This window comes from Cynoglossus semilaevis, chromosome 1 (assembly GCF_000523025.1).
Source record: "Cynoglossus semilaevis isolate Cse_v1.0 chromosome 1, Cse_v1.0, whole genome shotgun sequence".
NCBI lineage: Eukaryota > Metazoa > Chordata > Actinopteri > Pleuronectiformes > Cynoglossidae > Cynoglossus > Cynoglossus semilaevis.
Window position 1 is genome coordinate 20,053,581 of NC_024307.1, and position 22,765 is coordinate 20,076,345.

The 22,765-nt window shown below is 39.5% G+C and overlaps 1 protein-coding gene and 1 long non-coding RNA gene across 4 annotated transcripts in view; both read left to right on the plus strand.

The window, feature by feature from the left end:
* The window catches only part of ppp2r5b (protein phosphatase 2, regulatory subunit B', beta), a 31,123-nt gene extending 13,315 nt beyond the window's left edge, over positions 1-17,808 (plus strand). For both annotated transcript variants that reach the window (XM_008317554.3, XM_025059988.1), the window contains 12 exons: positions 2,252-2,448; positions 3,435-3,536; positions 4,619-4,711; positions 5,078-5,208; positions 5,745-5,804; positions 7,547-7,655; positions 9,795-9,848; positions 10,601-10,651; positions 10,737-10,856; positions 11,079-11,206; positions 11,866-11,967; positions 13,558-17,808. In XM_008317554.3, the coding sequence (XP_008315776.1) occupies positions 2,252-2,448; positions 3,435-3,536; positions 4,619-4,711; positions 5,078-5,208; positions 5,745-5,804; positions 7,547-7,655; positions 9,795-9,848; positions 10,601-10,651; positions 10,737-10,856; positions 11,079-11,206; positions 11,866-11,967; positions 13,558-13,786 (1,376 nt within the window). In that variant the 3' untranslated portion in view covers positions 13,787-17,808. The remainder of the gene's footprint in view (positions 1-2,251; positions 2,449-3,434; positions 3,537-4,618; positions 4,712-5,077; positions 5,209-5,744; positions 5,805-7,546; positions 7,656-9,794; positions 9,849-10,600; positions 10,652-10,736; positions 10,857-11,078; positions 11,207-11,865; positions 11,968-13,557) is intronic.
* Positions 17,809-19,010: 1,202 nt separating this feature from the next.
* On the plus strand, positions 19,011-22,083 carry LOC112488106 (uncharacterized). Of its 2 annotated transcripts, none has more exons than XR_003051848.1 (3): positions 19,011-19,763; positions 20,527-20,650; positions 21,591-22,083. It is a non-coding gene; the product is annotated as an uncharacterized LOC112488106 (long non-coding RNA). The 2 variants fall into 2 exon arrangements; XR_003051849.1 differs by having other exon boundaries at positions 20,574-20,650; positions 21,591-22,081.
* Positions 22,084-22,765: the final 682 nt, after the last annotated feature.

Here is a 22,765-nt window from a genome sequence, read left to right on the forward strand (position 1 = left end):
ACTCAGGGAAGGATTTGAATAGTAGATTAGTGAAAAGTAAAGCAGGAAACAGAGGAGTGAAGAAAAGATTCAGCGTGGTACAACATGGTAGTGGAGTGACATCAACGGGTTTAGACTTATTTTTGATTTTTATGTCTTTCAAAACCTGCTTTTTATGACAAGAACTATAAAAAAAAGAAAATGTCTTCATCTCACAACTGTCGAGTCACTGTCAAGGAATAAATGCCTTTCAGGAATAAAATCAGAGCAAAGACTGATAAAGTTGGCGGTGATGTCTGGTACAAGTAGAGGTAAAGAGTGTCTGTCACGTCAAGCTGGAAACAGACTTATAGTTTTTGCAATTCTGTGGCAAATGGAGCAGATGGTACTGAGTGTGTCCACAAAAGGTGAAAAGGTTTGGGGCTGAATGAGCTCCAGTCAGGACCTCTGCCCCCTGCAGTGTCTCCCACCTCACATCTAATCCCTATCCTGGGAAGTGTATGTCTGGATGATCCTTCCCAGTTAGTCTAGACGGCTGCCCAGTCACCGTGTGCTCCTGGAGGAGGCGTATTGTTTCGCACTGACAGGGACAGACTGTGTGTTCAAAGTGGCATGTGCATTGAGCGGCAGCATACAGCCTGTTGTGATTCAGCACTATATGAGGAAACGAGTGTAAAAGAAAACCATGTGACGTCCATCATTGGACAGTTTTTCTTCATGGTTCTTTGTGTGTTTTTAGTGTGTATCTAGTGTTCTCACCTTCTTCCTATCTTGTGTCCACTATAGCAATTCTTTTTCACCTTCGAAGTAGAATGTATATACCATGTATATTTTTCAAAAATGTGCTTATTCTTTGGATCACTTGTTGTCCCGGATTTAAAACCAACAGCCAGCTTATTTTATGACTAAACAAACTGGAGAAGGAGTTTAGTATTTATTTACTAATCCACACGGATTTCCCTGAATAAAAGCTTTGTTTAATTAATTGAATTCTAACTGTGATGCACTTGACGCCAGTAACGCCACAAATCACAGGGAGCAAAGCTCAGTTTCCTGGACAGTCCACCAACGTCCTTCTACTGCTAAAGCATACGTGTCAAACTCAAGGGCCGGGGGCCAAATGCGGCCCACCAAGCCGTTTTGTGTGGCCCATGGGAGCTTAAAAACCTTCATGCAGTAGAGTTTCTTAACCTAATTTTTACTTTAATTAGTAAAAATTAAGTACATTTTTTCACTGTGGCCCGGTACCAAATGATCTATGGATCGATACTGGTCCGTGGACCGAGGGTTGGAGACCCCTGATCTATACAGTCTTCCATTTACAACTGGCCCTTCAAGGGCAACTGAATTGATGATGTGGCCCCCGGTGAAAATGAGTTTGACACTCCTGTGCTACAGGATCTAAGGACAGATTAAAGGATACCTTTATAGTTTTCTAAAACGCATTGCAATGGACAGATTTTAAGACACTAATTGCTTGTTTTTTCTTCTCTGCAATGAATGCAAGTTAATTAATAGAAATGAACCTCTTTAAATGTAAAACACACACAGTGTGTGGTGCACCTTCTCTGCAGGGGGCACTAACTCGATGACCACTGGCGCTGATCACTCTTTATCATTTATCTCAATTAATATGTTTGTCACCAGCCCCATGCACACTGTACGAAGAGCTCAAATCTGGATATTATTTACCGCCTCATTGAGTCGTTAATCATCTGTGTCGACAAAGACCACGGCATTCCCATCTGGCTGCTGCCTCGACCTATACATGTCTATTATGGTGTTTACTCTCTTCACTTCTAAACTGCTTTCCTGCAGCGTACAGGCAGAGCTGCTGGGGTTCACCCTCCAGCATCCCTCAGGTTCAAATTGAAATCTATTGTGCCTCAGTTCAGTGCTCCACGAGGCATCGACCACTTTTTCCACATCCGCAAAAAAGTGGAATTTTCAGAGGTGCTGGGTTTTAATCTGACGGCCGGCAGCAGGTTTTCTGTCTTCATGGAGATGAACGGGTCTGTAGAGTGGATCTGACAGGTAATGGGACAGAGATACAACACAAGCCTCTGGAGGACGGTGGTGTGTAACTGCTGACCAGTACATTACATGTGGAGGTGTGAACCAGTGTGTTCTCCAGAGAAATATGGTCACACACACACACACACACACACACATCTCGGTGTACTTCATCTTCCTCTAAAATCTTTCAGCACCTTCAGATTCGGCTGATTCTCCTCTCTCACCTTCTCATTTGCATATTTTTGTTCTTCCGTAGATGCCCCGGTGGCGGAGTTACACGACCTTTTCTGCAAGAAGCTGCAGCAGTGCTGCGTGCTGTTTGATTTCCTGGACTGCGTTGCAGACCTGAAGGGAAAGGAGATCAAACGTGCGGCGCTGAACGAGCTGGTCGAGAGTGTGGCCACCAGCAGAGGAGTCCTCATAGAGCCTCTGTACCCAGAGGCTATAAAGATGGTAGGAGGGAAGGAGGGGGAAAGAAAAACAAGAGTAAATGCTGAGGTGTTTTTTTTTTCTCCAAAGCAAACACAATCAAACAATCGCCATCATCCAGGCAAAGACAGTGACAAAGAGTGGTTGTGGTGGACGAGCAAATAGATCGATAGCCAAGCCAAGAGAAATACAGGGAGCCAGAAATATATTTCTTCAGATGAATCAATCCTCATCCAGTGCAACACCCAGAGGGTGTACACATGGTACAGGGAGAGATGAGTTGAGGAAGAGGAGGAAGCAGGGACGGAAAAGGGAAAGAAGACAGGTTGGCATGAGGGTATCCCTCTGGGGAGCTCCGGAGATTCTCAAGAGGGCAGACAACAACAGGAAAGAAAGAGCAGTGGAGGATGAAGGTGACAGACACGATTACGATTACCTTTACTGTCTCCATAGGAAACTTTTACGACTCGGTCCAAGATAAACAAGGCGAAGACGGCATACAGATGAAATAAAAGCAGCGTTAGACTCATTTGGAATACCTCATGCTTTTGAATATTTTCAAAGTTCTTTGTACAGAGCAAAAATATTTATCCAAAGTTTGTCTCCTAAACCTACTGGTATTGTATGAAAGCCTAAGTTATTTTTATTTCCTTGGGGAGACAAAGTGATTTGTTAAACATTACAAAGTCCAAATGGTGTACTCCTCTAGTCATTCAGGTATTACATAATACAGTTCTAGTAAAGTCCTGGTATCTTGGTGGTGGTATTGCAGTATGTTTTACTGTACTGACCTGTTTCTTCGTGAATTGCTGCAGGGTGTAGCCATAAAGTTGTCGTGTCACTACAGTAACAAAAAGACCTTCTTAATCAGGCTGTTAGAAATCCATGCAGATATCAAATCTACAAAGAATGAGTAGTACAGCGAAGAGCCACCGACATCACACATGCTTTTGTTTAAGTGTGAAACTATTCAAAGTGAACATTATGGTCGTGTTCCCTTCCATTCCCAGATCTCTGTGAACATCTTTCGGACTCTGCCTCCCAGTGAGAATCCGGAATTTGACCCTGAGGAAGATGAACCAACACTTGAAGCCTCCTGGCCTCATCTGCAGGTACGTTATGTACAAACTCATTCTTCTCAATGAGGATCTGATCACATAATGACACTTTACTCTCACTCCACCTGCAGTTGAAATGAGAGAAATGGACAGTTGTTGTTGGACCTGAGATGGAATCTGTTGTGTTTGGCCTCTTTCTTCAAAGGTCTGTTTGGGATTGGTAGACATTCCCCGAGTTTATTAAAGGGAGACAAAATGCAGTCCTGAGAAATACACACCTTATCCAGAAAGGTGGTCTGCATCAGTGCTGCCGAATCCTTTAAGGGGCCATGGCACAAACTTGACATTAGGATTCCCACAGTGCAGCAGCAGATGAAAATGTCTCAAAGGTCTTAGTGTAAAACCTGTGCCTGTTTAGTTGAACACAATGCTGATATACTTGAAGAGACACACATAAAGATCTTCTACAATAGCTGTGAGTCCCTCTCTTTTTCAAGTTTGAATGGCGATCTGCTGACACCTAGGTTATTCACTAAGGTTATTGCTTCATATCTAATGATATCTCGCAGCACGCTAATGTGCCTCAACCCAGTGGTTGGGAATCAGAGGGTCTGCCCTCTAATCCATTAAAGTCTAACCAAATGCACCACGCTGCTATATTCTGTGCGCAGCTACTTGTCTTCGTCTGAATCACAAGGGACTCCCGAAGAACCTTTAAAGGTTCGCAGGTGACATTTTAGTGTAGCATACAGTCACTGCTGTACCTTCCGGGACTGATGAGTCAAAGTATATGCATGAAATTCTTGACGCTCATCCCTTTGTTGCTCAGCTGGTATAAAGTGTGACCTTTTAAGATCTTCTGGTTTGCGAAGCCGGGATGAATCGTGCAGTGTGGCCTTGATCATCTCAAAGTCTCAAAAAAATGTTATTTAAAGAGAATGTGGAAATGTCTATTTTAAACATGCTGTCTGTAGCTAGCATTGTAGCTAACATTGTTGCCGGGGCAGATTTCTGAACCATTTGTTAGCATTGCATTTAAAAGGGACAGCTGTTTACTCCGGCATGGTAATGTACTTATTATAAATGTGCTTCTTAATTTTGCTCCTCTATGCTTTTGTGTTTTTTCTCTTTGGCAGCTGGTGTATGAGTTTTTCCTGCGTTTCCTGGAGAGTCCGGACTTCCAGCCCTCTATGGCCAAACGTTACGTGGACCAGAAGTTTGTCCTACAGGTTTTGGATTTTTTTCTTCTTTCTTTTTCTGTCAAGAAACATCTTCAACAGCATATTTTAAATGCTGGCTGTGGTTTGATAACTAGGTTTTGATAAGCACACACCAAAGGCACAATTATATCTTTGGGAGACAGAACTGTTAACGTGATTAACGTTAGCTGTGCCACCGCAACATGTTTTTACAATTAAGGCAGCAGAAAAAGAGGATGTCTGTGTTAAGGTCGAATAATTAATAGGCTGGAGTCTGCTGTTGTGATCAGGGCAGAGAATGAATGCAGTTGCAAGTGAATGCATGCTGTATTAGTGTCTGTAATTATCTAATAAGTGTGTGTGTGTGTGTGTGTGTGTGTGTGTGTGTGTGTACAGCTCCTGGAGCTGTTTGACAGCGAGGACCCCAGGGAGCGGGAGTACTTAAAGACCATCCTGCACCGTGTCTATGGAAAACTACTGGGTCTCAGAGCCTACATCCGCAAACAAATCAACAACATTTTCCTCAGGTACGTGCTGCCATCTTTTCCCCTAGTGTACAGGACCTAAATTACAGGACTTAAATTTGCTGTAATGACATTATATCCATTCATTTCATGTAATGAATAAGAATAGAAAATATATTTTTCACTCACGTGAACCTTTTTCAAGGTTAGTGTAGAAAAAACTGTTCGTACAAACTATCGTGTTCATTGATAATTCTGAACACCTCTGATAAAATGTTAGATTTTTGGAAGAACTGCTTTAATTTTTATATATTTATTTTATATTTATTTATTATATTTTTTATTTTTAATATTTATTTTTAATTTTATATTTATTTCAAAATACTTACAAAAGAAAAGAGGTGTGCCAAAACTGTATAATTATGTATTTAAAAATGGCATTGTATGCCATTTTCACACAGCTGAGATGTTCAGATTAGGAGTTTGTCAACATTTCACATCTTAACTTTAATTTTTGGTCTAAATTAACCATTAAAAAATCCAAATGTATATTTTTTCTTGTTGTAAAGCTTGTTTTATTTCTCTGTCTGCATTTCCAGGTTCATTTACGAAACTGAGCACTTCAATGGAGTCGCGGAGCTGCTGGAAATCCTCGGCAGGTTTGTGTCCACACAAAACCACACACGGCATGTAAAAAGAAAGATTTGCTACTGGCTTGAACCAGGTTTATATTCATCGACTTTAGCCAAAAATACTGAGTCATTCACCTTTTTTCAACACTCATTGAAGATTACATTTGAATTGGATTATGACGATGACAAACTATTTGATGCATTCATAAAAACAAGATGAAAAAATGTGTTGATGATCGGTCATGTCATGTAGATGAATGGAACAAAAGAGGATAGAGCCAATCAGAGCCAGCCATAGTGAACATGGGGTCCATTACTAAAATAAACAGATGACTGGGGATAATCTAGTTAGTGTATGAAAAGGCGTGACCTAAACACGTCCATCAGTACCGATATGTGGACCCATTTTACTTTTAACGCCGTGTGAAACGTCGTTTGAGAAAAGAACGCGACAAATTTATTGTGTTATTTGCCGACATATTCTCCTGAGATTTACCAAACAAACCCATGTGTTAATGAAATAATCTGCTTAAGATATGAAGTGAAAATGACACATTCGCTTGTCAACATCTTACTATTGCTGTCATGGCTATTTCCATATGTACTTATCGTAAGATGGTATTATGAGAACGACATATTCAAAACTAAAGTTACAGTTGAGTCAAAAGACTAAGTCCAACTAACACTGGTGTAAACAACGTTGTTTGTTTTGGGCTGTTTGTTGCCAGGATGTAGTACTAATAACACCTACATAGTGATAAAGAATTGAAGATATTCATTGTTGAAACTCTTTAGTCTTCCAGGGTCAGACGTTCGTAGTCGCATGAGGGTGTTTTAGTTTTGCCAAACAATCACATGCGACCATGAGAGAAAGGTGATTTTAAGGTGAGAAAGGAGGGATGAGACGGACCGGGAGGAGGGGAGATGGAGAGAGGGTGACAGAGTGACCATTCAGTGAGTCAGAATGGAGAGGATACGTAGGAAGAAGGGGAGGAAGAGAGGACAGAGGGAGAGAGGTTTGTATTCATGTTGGTGGTAACAGAGGTATTTATAGCTCCTCCCACACACAGAGAGAATGAGATCGGTGGGAGAGGATACATGGTACAGGATGAGAGTGTGTGTGTGTGTGAGAGAGAGAAGACAGTGGTATTCAGAAAAAGGTGAGAGGGAGGCGGAGAGACAGATTAGAGAAACAGCAGGGAGAGATATTACTGCGGATTTTTATTTCTCTATTAAGTCCATGAAGAAGTAGTTTGAAAACAAAGGCAGGCAGATAGTGTTTGTATCAGTGAGTGATGCACAGAGGCTGCTATTAAAGAGACAAACAGCTGAGAGTGTGGCTTCACTTGGCCATGACTTACATCTGTAGGCAGCTGAATGACCTGTCTGTACAGTAGTGACCAGTGGAGTGGATCACACGTTTGTCCAGTCACTCCTTTATTTTAATACTACTATGAAATCAAATACAACTCTCAGTATTATGTAGTACTTTGAAGTTAAATACAGCTGTCAAAACCAACATCATGTCTCTGGTCAAATTTAAATCCATTATACTGATATATATGGGTTTGGGAAAAAAATGGAGACTTTATTTTCATTTAATTTAATTATATATACTCAGTGTCATGTGTCAGGATTTTTAGTTGTACTTCCTGTATGTTTAAATCTAGTTAGTTATTTTTGAGGAGAATGAGTTTTTGTTGTGTTCCTGAATTTTTTTTTCACATTTGTATTTTTGTCTTGTTTGTTATATATTTTTCCTTCTCCAGCATCATCAATGGATTTGCTCTGCCCCTGAAGGCGGAACACAAGCAGTTCCTGGTTCGAGTCCTCATCCCGCTGCACACAGCAAAGTCTCTCTCCATTTTCCACGCACAGGTCAGAGACTCACCCTGCACATCTAACTAACAAAAAAAGTTCCACAGCTGTCATCTTTATAAACTCATTATCACTGAGTTATCACTCATCTTTATCCATCTGGACAGTACTTATCGCTTTTGACGTCAAGTGTAAAAGAACATGAAGCAGTAGAAGTTTCTGCAGTGTGCCACACCTGCCACTAGGAAGCAGAATTGAGCCAAGCATAGGAAGATTCACACACCTTTCAATAGGATAATGTGTTTTTTTGTTTGTTTGTTTTTTGTGAGTTTGTGCAAAGAAGGAAGGTGTTTCAGTATGGGAGGAGGTATTTAATCTGTATAGTACTTTGCTTAGTTATGCAGGTTGGTCCTTCAACCTTCACATCCAGAACTCTGTGTGTGTGTGTGTGTGTGTCAAGTTCACTGATGGCAGTGTGTGTTAGTATTCAGGGGCATCAGTGTGCCCTACATTTCTCCTCCCTGTCTTGTCTCCCTGTGGTTCACACACATACTTGAACACACACACACACACACAGATGCCCACTTTGACAGGGTCAGGAGGACACTGCTGGTGGACAGCAGCGCTGCTCTCAGTAGGACACAGTGACCCATTTCAGTGCCTTAATATCACAGTCTCACCTTCACAGCAGATACAGATGCTGTGCCTGGTGCTGCCTCTGCCTCTTTAATCTAAAATTAAGATCAGCTAATGTTACAACAGCAAATTACACATCATCTACATAAGGTGAGCGAAATGTAAGGTAAAAATTAAGCCCATTTGTTTTTTGTATTAAGGACAGAAACAAACACATGTTGTCTTGTTGTTTTTGATATCTTTGTGTTTTTAAAGAAAGCAGAGTAAAATTCTGACTAATACTTTCTGTGTTCCGTTTTAATGAGGTTCTGATCTGTCTGTGTACCGTGGACCAAAATAATTTGACTGAAACAGCCACACAGAGACTTTTGTTTTTCCCTATTCATTATTTAAACATTTCAGATAATGCTCTATTAGCAGATTCTGCTGCTCGGTGTTAAAACATTTACAGATTATCATCTACTGAGAATTCAAAATTTCAGTTTGCCATGGCCTGATGATAAATAACAATGTAAATAATATACGCATAACAATTCACCAAATTAACATGCAGGTGACATTGACTTACAGGTTTAAGCCTAAAAAAAGACAGCGTATTTGCCCTGAGCTGTTTCTTTAATACCTCACTAAGGCCAGAAATAGTATGACTGCTCAGCACCTTTATTTTAATCCTCATCTTTTTCCTGTTTTCTTTTTTTAGTCATGTTCAACATCCCTGTTCTCAGCAGCAACTTCTTTTAGCCCTCCAGCCCCCTGATTTGTATCCACGTGGTCACAGTGTAGTGATAGGAATTATAACAATTTATGATGAGACAACGGAGAGAGTTAAGAGTGAGACCAACGAAGAAATACCAGCAAAATAAACCAAGAGAATGTACCACAAACTAATCCACATTCATGTCATTCAATTTAGTAGGTTCGTGTTCAACATATTTAAAAAAAGAATCTTTAACTGACAGACTGGAAATGTACTGTAATTATGTGAGTGACAGGTCAAGTAGAGAAGAGACAGAGGCAACTCCAGGAGAGTTCCAAACTTTATCTCACTTTACCCCGAGGGCACTGTGTGTGTGTGTGTGTGTGTGTGTGTGTGTGTGTGTGTGTGTGTGACATCACTTATTCCGAGTAAACAGACACACATACACACTGCCACCACGGTTCATTTTTGCCACGACAACAGGTTCATGGTTGAAGGGGGCAACCCCAAAACAAACACACACACAGACACACAGACACACACACATGCGCTCTTAGACCACTTGAGGGCGCAAATATATAAAAACCCTTCAAACATTCAAAGAAGAATTGGTTAGGAATTCAAATCACACAAGAGCTAATGTAGAAATTTACACGTATACACACACACACACTCTCACACACATGCACTTGCACTATACTGGCTCCCCTTGGAAAACCTGTCTGTCCAATCTAAAGCAGTCTTTAATCCTCAGGGATAACTGCTGAGAGATCCCTCTGTCTCCCTGACAGCTCCAGGGTGTGTGTGTGTGTGCGTGTGTGTGTGTGTGTGTGTGTGTACTAACCTCCTGTGCTCTGTGCTTACAGCTGGCCTACTGTGTGGTGCAGTTCATGGAGAAAGATGCGACAGTCACTGAATATGTAAGTGTACCAAATGTGATCCACTAATCAGGTTGATTGATCCATGAGTTCATTTGAGCCTGTTCAGCATCGTTGCATGTGTTTCAAGCTTCACCTGTAAAGATTATCCTCCAAACTGCTGCCATTGTTGACCTATTTAAATAAACTTCACACACACGAGGGCATTGAGACGCCAAAATGAATTGAGAAAACACACAACACTGGCCGATCGGTCCATTGATCGGCACAAGACACAAGTATCAGGCCTGATACTAATATTATTATGGGTCTTGGTGCATTCTTATTGAGTTATTGAGTTATTTTTTCGCTGTGTGTTTAGCTATAAATAATAGTCCCAACAATTCACTGAACTAACAATTACTGTTGTTGTTGTTATTTTTAAAAATAGTATCACCATTAATAGCCATTTGGTTTGTACATCGTAATGTCAGACCAGGCAACACACGGTACAAGGGGAACCCATCAGTCTGTCTGAATGCATGTGTCCAGGTCCCTTTGTATTTGTACTGGTTGCTTCGCTGTGCATGAATAATTTGAATGGGCTTTTAACAGTACAAGGACTGTATCGGTACCACACCAGTAGCATACGAACAGTTCTCAGTAGGAAGTTAACTGCACTTCTCTTAATACACTGGCCTGAGAGTGAAGCTCACAGTTAATGGAGATGGTACAAATGGATGACAGCCAGTTTCCTGCGGAACTAATGGCCACATCTTCTTACTCCCTATTCTCTTTTTTTCTCTCTTCTGCAGATTATCAGAGGGCTGCTTAAGTACTGGCCAAAAACCTGCACGCAGAAAGAGGTGAGGGAGCTGAGGCAAGGAAATACTTGGACAATCCTAAAGGTTTATCCTGATCTGCAAAAAAAAAAATCCTTTGTCTGTTAAGGTGATGTTCCTGGGGGAGATCGAGGAGATCCTGGACGTGATTGAACCCTCTCAGTTCATCAGGGTCCAGGAGCCGCTCTTCAAAGAGATCGCAGCCTGTATCTCCAGCCCTCATTTCCAGGTCAGCACCGCTCCATGTTTTCATCTGCTTTAAACTGTTGCTGATTTACACTCATTGCCTCACACCGTTAAGATTTGTTTTCCAAAAATGAAATGAAATGACACATAAATTCACATACTAAACACTCACAGCCGCAGAAGACACGACAGGTGCTAAATGATGTGTGTTCTTCATTAAATATTTGTGTTTGTGTGTGTGTGTGTGTGTGTGTGTGTGCCTTAGGTAGCGGAGCGGGCTCTTTACTTCTGGAACAACGAATACATCCTCAGTCTGATAGAAGAGAACTGTCAAGTCATCCTGCCTCTGGTCTTTGCCACGCTCTACAGAGTCTCCAAGGAGCACTGGAACCAGTCAGTGTCATGTCCCAGCACCACCACACTCGTTCAGTCAAATATTATGTTTCTCGCTTTGGGCGTAGCCTTGACCTTCATCAGCGCTGTGAACAGAAGAGGCCACATTTAAACGCTTGTCCACTTGGTGTTGTGTGCAGTTTTGTGTGAAGTATCTTTTCTCTTAGCGCCACAGACAATTAAAAATCACAGAACTGTGGCTTAATGTTATCTCACCTGACAGCTGCACAAACACTCCATAATGCTAGGAAGCTAACACTAGAGTTTTTTCTGTCCTTTGTGACACTGATTTGTGACACTTGTGGAGGTGGAGTTTTTTGGGATGTGTTTTTAGTGTTTCTACACACACTGTCTTTAGCTACAGTAGCTATTCCTATGCAAACCCAGAAATGTTCTAGCAACAGCGACTAATACAGGGAAGTACTGAAACCACTGTTCCTCCTTTTGTTACTGAGTGTCATGTAGCGTTGTATTTATAGTAATACTCAGAAAGCTCCTGATCATTCCGTGTCTCACCTTGATGTTTATTAGCTTCTAGTAGATAGCTAACAGGCGCATGTCAGTGACTAACTGATTGACGGGATATCACAAACATCTGACTCTGAGTCAAATCTAATCCTTTCAAAGAGATGAATGATATTTTATGTGCGCCCCTCCAGGACCATCGTGTCTCTGATCTACAACGTGCTGAAGACCTTCATGGAGATGAACAGCAAGCTGTTTGATGACCTCACTGCCTCCTACAAAGTGGAGAAGCAGAAGTGAGCATGAGTCACTCTCTTTACGTCTGCGTGTGTTTGTGTCACCGAAACACAACGGTGACAACGAGAAGAGAGGGAAACAGTGGGTTGTGAAGTCATGTTTTCAGCAGTGTTTCTTCCATTAGCCACCACTTTAGCCTTCATATCGTAAGTATGTGTCGCTGAGGTCATGATATTTAACACCAACCTCATCGTGATCCCACTTGCTTGCTAAAAACTCAGAAAATAGATACTCCCAGAGAACAACAACCTTCATAAAAACATGTTCTTTTAAGAGGTAAATTTGCATAAAGATTGAAAGGGCACAGTGAGGTTTTTACCCACTTCAATCTGTAATTGGCTGCCCTGCCGAGCAGAACTACAGTGTCCTGGTAACTGCAGCAAGTCTGTGTAGAAAAACTCTCTCAAGAACAAACCACATTATTGTCTAAGCCCTAAACCATTACGAAAATATTATAAATGAGACATACATGTACTGCTAATCCATCAGTTGCAGTAAGTTAGAAATACTTGATGTAAAGCAATATCCTGTGTGATAATAACAAACGGCAAAATTGTATAAACTTAAGTGTATCATACCCAAATCTGATTACTTCTAAATCTCTGTCTGTGGCTGGTTTAAGACCTTAAGGTATGCTCTGTACCACCTGAGAAAACAGTGATCTCTCTGAGTACCACCATGATGACCAACATTAGAATACAGCAGCAGAGGCCTTCACTGTTAGCTTCCACCACAGGAGAGATGTTTACAAAGATGTTTAGGTTTAACTGTTATATTAATTGGTATGTTTCAGATTTATTCAATTGAAAATGTAAATGTGAAAATATGAATTTTCCCCGCGTATCACTGGTGGTACATGTACCACAGATTGAGAACCACTGCACTAGTGATTCCTATGCATTGTGCTTTGAAAGATCATCAGGTCAAAATGATTCAGTTTCACTTATTTTTTTCTGAAATCCATTCATTTTTTTACTGTTAATCATTTGTTTTTGTTCATCTATGCCACAGTCACAAGTAGAACAAAAGTAGCCTTCCACTAGGTGGCAGCCAATAATATCAACACATTCACCTGGAACAAGTCAGTGTTGTTTTTAAGTCTTTGTGATAATCAAAATAGAATCCTAATATTTTGCCATGTACTACCTGGAAAATACACACAAAAGGAACACTGATTATATAATGTAAAAGACGACAAAAAAGTGTCTCTGAGGTAGTCTTTCTACGGTCAGCTGAGGCTATAGAAATAGATTGTCAACAAATTTGAGACGTGTGTATGTGAGTAAGCCCTCTAAACTACAGGATGTTCAGGGCTGTGTTCCCGTGTAGTCGGCCAGCTCTAGGTTTCGGTTGATTAAGTCCTCATCTTGTCTGTAAGTGTTCTCCTTCTCCTCTTCATCTCACACCTGAATACTTTTTATTACTGCTACAACCTCTGCTCGACGAGTAAGAAAAATACAAATGTGCCTCCCTCCAGACATTAGATGCTCTAATGGCTTCTTCATTTGTTTCCCTTGACTTCTCCACTTCTTTGTCTCCATTAATTCTTTTTTTTTCCTCTCTTCTTTTCCTACCAATGCCACCAATAGGGAGATGAAGAGAGAAAGGGAGCGAGCAGAGCTGTGGCGAGGTCTGGAGGAGTACCAAGACCGTCGCATGCAGATGCTCACCGAGGCTGCCAGGAACCAACGCAACCTCCAGGAGCGAGGAGAACGAGGGGACCCGCCCACACCTTCATCCCCGCAGACGGCTCACTCCAACCAGTCTGAGCCCAAAGCGTGCGGGGCCTCCTCTGGAGCTGGGGAGAGCGCCACCTAGGTGCTGCTCTTCTGCATTCGGTTAACACAGGGGTTAAGGGACAAGAAGAAGGCATGGCATTGGTGGTGTAATTGCTGGGAGACAGAGATAGAGAGGTACAACATTCTTTTAACCTTGTATCATGGAGGAGGTGGCTTTTAAATCTAAAAGCACAGACTCGTTGATCCAAGGTAAAAAAAAAAAGAGAAAACAAATATCACCTTTTAGCAGAGAGATTTGTGTGAAACTGGTTTACTTTTTTTTTTTTTTGCTGTACACGTCTTACGTTGCAGATCAGAAGATAAATATTGACCGTCAGTGCAGACTGTTTAACTGTCTATTTAACTGCAGGTCAGTACTTAAAAGCTGCTCTGCCTCTAGATAAGAGATGAAATTTCTCTTTTGGTGCAAAACTGTCAAGTTTATCATGTGTCCAAGTTGTTTCACTCTGCATTTTATCAACCTGAGTCTGTACTGTGGCTCGGTATTCATCTTTTGGTCACAGATGCTCGGTTCATGCGTGGATAGCACAACACTTTATTGACAAAAAGAAGCAATTTCACACAAAAGGTTCCCAATATTATCGCTGTACACACACACACACACACACGTATTATCTGTAAATATGAGAAAACAGAACAACTCAGAGTTTATCCAATTCAAACTAATGTAACACAACAACAATGAGTAATTGATGCACCAACATTTAAAAAAAAAAAACCCACAAACACACACACGTATACATACACGCACACACACACAGCTGGTTCTGGCGCTAACTCTACTCCCATTCTGTCTGGTCCCACACGACAAGAACGATCTAAAGTCCCTCCAGGTTAAATAACCAAGGATAAAGATGATGACGACATGAAGTACAATAATGTTCCTTCTTCTTACTTGTTACTCTACTACTACTACTCTACTCTACTCTAAGTACTACTGATGATGATGATAATGTTTTTATATATATAAATATATATATACATATGTCTCTGGATATTTCTGTAGTGTACAATGAAAGAACACTAGTGTAGCAGGTTCCATAAAGGGGAAGTCTGTAATCACATCACCCAAGGTGGAGCTGTGTGAGGCCGTAGTGTGAGCGCTGAACTTCAGCTGGAGTACTGTAGTCTTTAGCAGACCTTACGGAGGGGGAGGAAACAACTGGAACTTCGGCGGTGGCTTTTCTCTCATTTTAAAATACACATTTTTAAAAACATCTATGTAATATTTAAAAGTAATCTGTGTCATTGGTTGAAAGGGGATAAAGTCATTTTGACATATTCCCACAACATCACATGTTGTACAACGTTCACCTAGCCCCTGCAGATGACTTTAATACATTTCCAAACAATTGCAAAGCTAATTTGAAAATAGTTAGAAGCTAATTAGAAAATAGCTTCAGTGTATTCGCTCTTGACAACTGAAAAACATAACAGCCATGCAGTTTAAAAAATCCAAATAATAATGAATAAAAAGGGACGAGGGATAAAAGAAAGAGATAACGTAATATTTAGACACCAGACAATAAAACACCCTGTCACAAAAACTGACAAAAACTTTTATTTGCATATTGGCGAAAATATTCCAGCTTTTCCCATTTACATCAGTATACTTCCAAATCCATTAGGTAACCACTGTTCAGTGCCACCCTTTGCCAGTCTGAAATTATACATGTTTAATTTTAAGCGTGGTTTTGTGCAATACATACAGAGTGTCATATTTTTTATTTTTTCTGGGTCCCAGTTTTTAAGTTTTATTATTAATGAAAACACTGTATTCCAAGAGAAAAGTGCCAAAATTCCAGTTGGCCTTCTGATCCCACGCCATCTGTTCCTAAAGGCTCAGCTGATCTGGTGCTGCCAGATCAGCATCATGATGATGATGATGATGATGATGATGATGATGATAATAACCAACAAAGATCTGTTTATTCTTGTCTGATTCCTATAATTGAGTGACAGCATAAAGAGACGGTGAAAAAAAATAGAAAAAAAAATTAGCAATATTTTCATTCTTTCAGGATAATCTGTGTTTTTAAACGTGGGTGTCACACTCAAAAGTTACCCACACTCTTGTTTTTACTCCTGTTGCGTCCTTGATATTCACATTGTCTTAAAGGTACTTTCTGTGTACATTTATTTAATGAAAAATGATTTTTGTTTTTGCTTTGTATTTATGTTGTTTACTTTCTTGGGTTTTGTATAATCTTGTTCATTTTTGTGGAAAACTGATACTGATGCTATTTATTTTCTATTTGATCAGGAAATGTAACTTTATTTGAAGATGACGGTAAGGTTGTGTGTGCGCGGATGTTTGTGTGTGTGTGTGTGAGCAGTGAGTGAAAAAGCAAATTGGAAATGTGTAAGGACTGAGTGTCAGAACGAGGGAAAACACTTCTCTCTCGATCCTTGTCTCCTTCCAGAAGGACAGGGTTTGGATCTGAATGTATCGTAAAACAAAACGATTGTTTTTTTTTCTTACGCTTGATGCGCAGAGATACTTACTGCCTGCTTCAGAACCAAACATTCAGAAACTTTTCAGACCAGCAGTTTTTCCCGAAAATCACCTACTTTACATTATGCCTGAGTCAACAATGCTCTGAAATCCATTTAGCTGTAATGTTTACATGTATTTTTTTTAGTCAGAGTGACACACAAATATACACGCGCTATATTTACAATTTGTTCCACATAAACCAATTTACATTTCTTCACTTGGTTCTGCAACAAATGCAAAATCAACTGCAGTGACTATTTTGTAATTAAATAATTTGAATTTGTAACGAGCAATGTATTCTCACTTTTATGCTCCAAAAATGTAGTTTTTATGCAGGAAGAGTCAGGAGGTGACATGTCATTCGATCATAAAATGGTACTGCATTTTGTTAGACTGGAGCAGTGGTTCTCAAAGTGCAAGATTTGTTTCCCTAAGGGGGCGCCAGAGTTAGAGTTGGAGAAGGGAAGGAAACAAAGAGTTGAGTGCAGGAGAACATGTAAACTGGCTAACTTACATGGGAAGAAACAGCATGATCATGATTATATTCATTTCCCAGTTCTTGTCTGCTTTCACCTGTCTGCTGACACCTGGTCTGTCCTAGTACCATCACTGTATACAATTTATAGTTTTCATTGGTTTATTTGTGCGTGTAGTGATAGCTTAGTGAAAACAGTGGCTTATTACTTGTGCAGACCCCATGAAGTGACTCAGCTGCAAATTCAGTTAGACTGGATTTCAAGTGTTGTTTTGACTCGGGCAAATCAAAATAGACCCAACCTTGCTGTCATAAACTGAGCTTGAGATTTTATGATTATTTTTATTTGATTTGCTTGTTCACTAAAACCACATGATTGTCACTGAATTCTGCCAGTAGATGCTGGTCCAACCTTTCTAAACATCCCAATGACCATTTAAATTGATCAGTGGTATTGATCAGTTGGAATACAGCTTTTCATCACAGACCTGCTCGAGAACTTGAGTGAGAGCACGAGAGGAGAGTGTTGGTAGAGAACAGGGAATGGTCGCACAGACAGCCATCAGGAGCTGCCTTCACGGTCACATCTCCTCCATGTGGTCACTTTGACCATATACAAACCAATGCTTTAAATCATACCGGAGGTGTGAGTGGAGCTGGTGAACACAGCCAGCCTGGATACTAAAAGTAAAAATACAGGAGCAGGACAAGAAAAGAAAAGACATAGAGATAGATGATATAGAATGGCAATAAGTCAGAGCAGTAGTAACAGTGAAAATATGATGTTATTAAAAACCTTCAACCGCATAACGTAGCAATTTCACTCAGTTTCTAGATTTGCACTGTTTGCCCAATGGTCTGTGTTTGTTGTGCTGAAGAAAAACCTTAGAGATGATGCGAAAGATGAGGCAGAAAACGAAGAAGATGATGTATATTTTGGGGACCAACACAGTGGTAGGGGGTTTGAATGTAGAGAGGCTTACTACTGTATGTATCATTACAGTGGGTGTAGAATGGAAGAAAAAAAATATGTGCTAATGAAAATGAAACTTCACTTTGAGAAAAACTATCTAAGAGTGTGTGCTGTCTTTTGTGTGTCCAAGGTTTTTGTCTGTCTTTCAAAAAAAAAAAACTTCTTTAGGACAAAAGCAAATCCTCTTGGGCAGAGTCCTTTGTGTTTTGTTTGGCATTTTAAATCCTCAGCCTTCCACAGTGTGTCACTAACTCAGGATTGCTGTTGTATTTTACCCAAAGCTAATTCTATTTCACAGACACTCAACTTGAACTTTTATGATTTAACCTTTTCTTTATAAGTTAAAAGAACAATAAAAAAATCTTTGTTTAATCTTAAATCTAACTATATCTCTTCTCAGTGGCTTGAAACTTTCTGCATTTGCTTATTTGTAAAGCAAATCCTCTTGGGCAGAGTCCTTTGTGTTTTGTTTGGCATTTTAAATCCTCAGCCTTCCACAGTGTGTCACTAACTCAGGATTGCTGTTGTATTTTACCCAAAGCTAATTCTATTTCACAGACACTCAACTTGAACTTTTATGATTTAACCTTTTCTTTATAAGTTAAAAGAACAATAAAAAAATCTTTGTTTAATCTTAAATCTAACTATATCTCTTCTCAGTGGCTTGAAACTTTCTGCATTTGCTTATTTGTAAGACTTTGAGGAAATTAACTCAAACAAACCTTTTTCCTAGTGGACTTTGGCTTTTGTTAGTGACTTGGGTGCAGAAAGTGGACAAACTGACTTAAAATATGTTGCTTCAATAACAAAGTATAAAAAGAATCACTAATAAAACAGACCAATGTGAACAAATGAATATACAAACGCACACCAAATGTACATTAAGCATTATTAAAAGTCCATTTAGCAAAGATAAGCCTGGTGTTATTACACAGCTGAAAAATATTGGTTGGTTGAAGACTGAATTAGAGCTACAGAGTCACTTGAAGGAGAAAATCCTGATTCCTCTAATGGCTCTTGACCTAGGCCACATAGGCTGTTTCCTTGGGTGCCACCTGCTGGAGGGGCCCTCCACAAGCCATAAAAACATGCATAGAGTACAGTTTAAAACAAACACAAATTGTTATAAAATATTAAACCAAAAAGAACATTTGATACTTTTGTCATTATTTCATTTACCTGGCCATAAGCTGTTCTGCACAATGCACCATTTTGTTTGTGTCATTTCGATTGACTTAGGGACAAACTGGCTTTGTAACACATGTACTCCATTTTTACTTCATATTGATTTACCCATAGCGCCTTGTTATGATTATATCGTGTAAGAGGTTTAAAATTTCTGTGAAACTTGTTTTTATTTATGCAGGCACGTATGTTTAGTTGTGTTAGTGTGTGTTGATGGATGCAGACACATAATATTGTCTAGGGCACCAACATTTTAGAGACGGCTCTGCGTCACTCAGAAAACTCTGCTGTCGGTTCCTCAGTGTTTTCAGTAAGGAGTCCAAGTCACAAAGCAAAGATGACTCCAGACTAATCCCCAAGATTAGGGGTTAGGGTCTGAAACACAAAAGAAGAGATTAAGGCGAAGTCTGAAGAGTTCACTCTGTGACCGAGGTGTATTCCATTAAAGCGTGTGTCCAAAGAGCGCAAAAATGTCCACGTGACGTCACGATTGCTTTGGTTGTCTGATTCAACAATTTTAAAAAAGTCTCTCCAGAATCTCGCACTTTTGCGTAACTTTGTGGCAACTTCAACCGACGTCACAGCGACCTGCGTCGTTACGTCACCCTCTGTTTCCAATCATTTCCTGTTTGTGACTTCGCTCACGTGCAAAGTTCTGGCCATGTCTGCTTTAAAGCGTGGCATTCTCTCAATAGAAATGCATACAGAGACCGTGCAATGCAGTTCCAGAATATTCTACCTAAAAGAAGAAATTGTGCAGTGTCGTCTGACATCTCTCCTCTGGTGAACACAGCCGGAGAAATGAAGGAAACCGGGTGCATAAATAAGCTCCACAGACGCTGTCTCATCCCTAACTATTGCACAAGGTTAGTTGATTTAAGGACTTAAATTGGAAGGGTTTACGTCACACAGAGACAGAACGTGTCTAAATCAAATCAGTGTGTATTTAAAATAAAAGTAAAATGTAAATAATGATATTGAATCTAAATTAAAGGCATAGTCGCTTAAATAATCTTAAATGAATATGAGTCAAACTGTATTTTACACAAAGAAGTGCACTTTATTCATTGAAACTGCTGGGAGGATTCAAAGAAATAAAGCAGAAAAATCAAAAAAAGTTAAAATAAGAGTAAGTGAATATTTCTTTTTTAAAAACTGAAAACATAAATGGAAATTTAAACTAATTTAACCTTAATCTGTTTTCCTTTCTGTTTTAAAATGTATACACAGGTTAAATATTATAATAATATTGCAACAATTTGAGGAACAACCACTAATTGTATGCATTTTTATGTGAAACCCTATGGACCTGTCTAGTGAAACAGCAGCTAAATGACAGTCATAACAAATAATGTCTTGTTTAATTTATTTAATGCTTTGGAGGGTTTAAGGATTTCTTTGTAGTCTCTCTCTGTACTTTCTTCCTTTGTCACAAGTGTCAAGTTGACATCATTGGGAGTTGACTAGCTGGATAAAGGACACACACACACACACACACACACACACTCGGAGAGAGATACAGGCTTGGGTTAAGACAACATAGACAAGTATCAGCATTTTCCAGGGAGTACCCATTATTTTTGGCTCGGGGTCTCTAATGGTATTTCATTGTAATTGCTATGATGTCAGAGTGTCCGTCCGCCCTAATGGCCTTCTAAAAACAATAACAAGTACAGATTGGTTCCATTCACCGCTTATTTGAGCAGAGAGAAACACAGGATCCTAGGAGTGCAAAAGATTCCTGGCTTAAAAGGTAAGATATAATCCAATTTTTCAATTCTATTTTTATACAAAAGATAAATATGCATGATTTACTGTCTGGGCAATACACTATCTCAGACCATTTAGTGCACCGTGTGTGATTAATTTTAATTATTTGAATTGTTGCAAGAAGAGAAAGTAATCATGAAGTTTAGTTTGTGTACTCGTGGTGCTGCGTGAGTTTTTTCTTTGTTGCGTTAGAAGTTCTGCAGGTATTTCGAGTTGTGTTGTCTATGCACAGGAAGTATTTTAATCTGTGTGGTTTGTTTTGTTAAAGCTGAATCCATGTGTTTCAGTGCAGTTTAAGCAGTCGGCTTGACAGTGTGCAGAATAATTGAGCGGATGTCTCCAATAACACTAGAGGCCAGAGTATGCTCTGATTCAGACCAAATGAGAAAAACTGCTGCTGTACAATAAAGTCATATTAAGGAACTCCCAAATCAAATATTAAAGGCTTATTTCCTTCCTTCCTAGCTTTCTTTCCTTCTTTCTGTCCTTCCGTATTTTCTCTCTCTCTCTTTTTCTCATTTCATTTTTACTATTTCTTTCATAATAAATATAACTGCGTCGCTTCAATGGCTGCAGTGGCTAAAGTAGACACCAGATGGAGGTGTGACTTAATGCTTATGTCACACTGATCAACTTGGACTGATGGGAATTGTCTGCAATAAGTTATGAGTCTATATTATATGATCTGTTATATCTTTCAGTCGAAACTCTTCAGCAGTAAAACATTCGATCAAACATTTTGTCACTTGAGTCTATATTATATGATCTGTCATATCATTCAGTCGAAACTCTTCAGCAGTAAAACAACTCTTTCTGAATTTTAGGTTCCATAAGAAAAAAACAACAACTTATTTCTACCTGTGTCTTGATATTGTGGTGAATAATGTTTCTTTTTATACACTCTGTATATTCATCATTCCCAGCATGCACTTCCAACTTCCTCCACTCCCTTTCCTCATCCTCCTGGTTGCCAAGGTAGCCGTGATATGCAGTGCCGTGTCAACCACCCTCCATGGCTTCCGAGGCTGTGCAGTGCGGGAGTTCTCCTTTGTGGCCCAGAAACCTGGCTGCAAGGGGCTACGCATCACAACAGAGGCCTGTTGGGGGCGCTGCCACACTTGGGAGGTATAATTACTGCACTCAAAGACAGCACTTTGTGACTGTTTTTAAATCTTTCAAAGATAATTGTAACAAAAACAGAAAATTGACAAATAAATAGACTTGCTAAATACGAATTAGACTTAATAGCAAATTATTTATTATAAACAGTAAAAAAGAAAGAAATTCTCAAATGTATTCATAGTAATGTGTGTCAATAGCCAAAACGTTAAAAAAGCCACTCACCAAATGTAAAAATGAGCCTTGAAAACATTAGCCTAGCACATTGTCAAAATAGAATATAGTTAAAATATGTTAGCCACGATAACAAATTATTTGCTACAAATACAAACCATTGGAACTGGAATACATAGCTGAAACCTGCAAAAGTTAAAATAAGCTGTAATTGAACTAGTTAGCCATAACAAGCCGTAAATGCCGTTTGCCTTGAAAAATTCTTAAATTCTTAATTATTAAAAGTATTAAATTAAATCACAAGTTTAATACAAGTATTGAATAAATAAAGCAAGTCAAAATAACATTTGAGATTTTCTAAATGTTTGTTCTAATATCTAGCATTAATATTTAAACCATTATTTTAAAATAAATTATGCAGAACAAGTTTCAGGAGCCATATACCTATGTGACTGAAAAAGGCCTTAGTGTTGTCTTGCCAACACCATAGGTCTCTACGATGTTCTTGTACTTCATTATAGTACTTACAAACAGTATAAAAATTCAAAGCACCAGTTTCATAGCAGGACTTCTATATTTGTTTTGTTATTTCTAGAGGCTCTGTAGTCAGGAATTTTGACAAATTAAATAACTGATTAATGACCCAGGACCTAACCCAAACCATTGGACGTCTAATGTCCCAGCCCTAGTTCTGACCCATGTGTTACTGTCATAAAAATGCTCAAATCCTCCCAAATCAGGGGGGTCAATAGAACTTTTACTGGGAATGGTACCAGTCTGCTGAGTTTCATGCACTACTTCATTT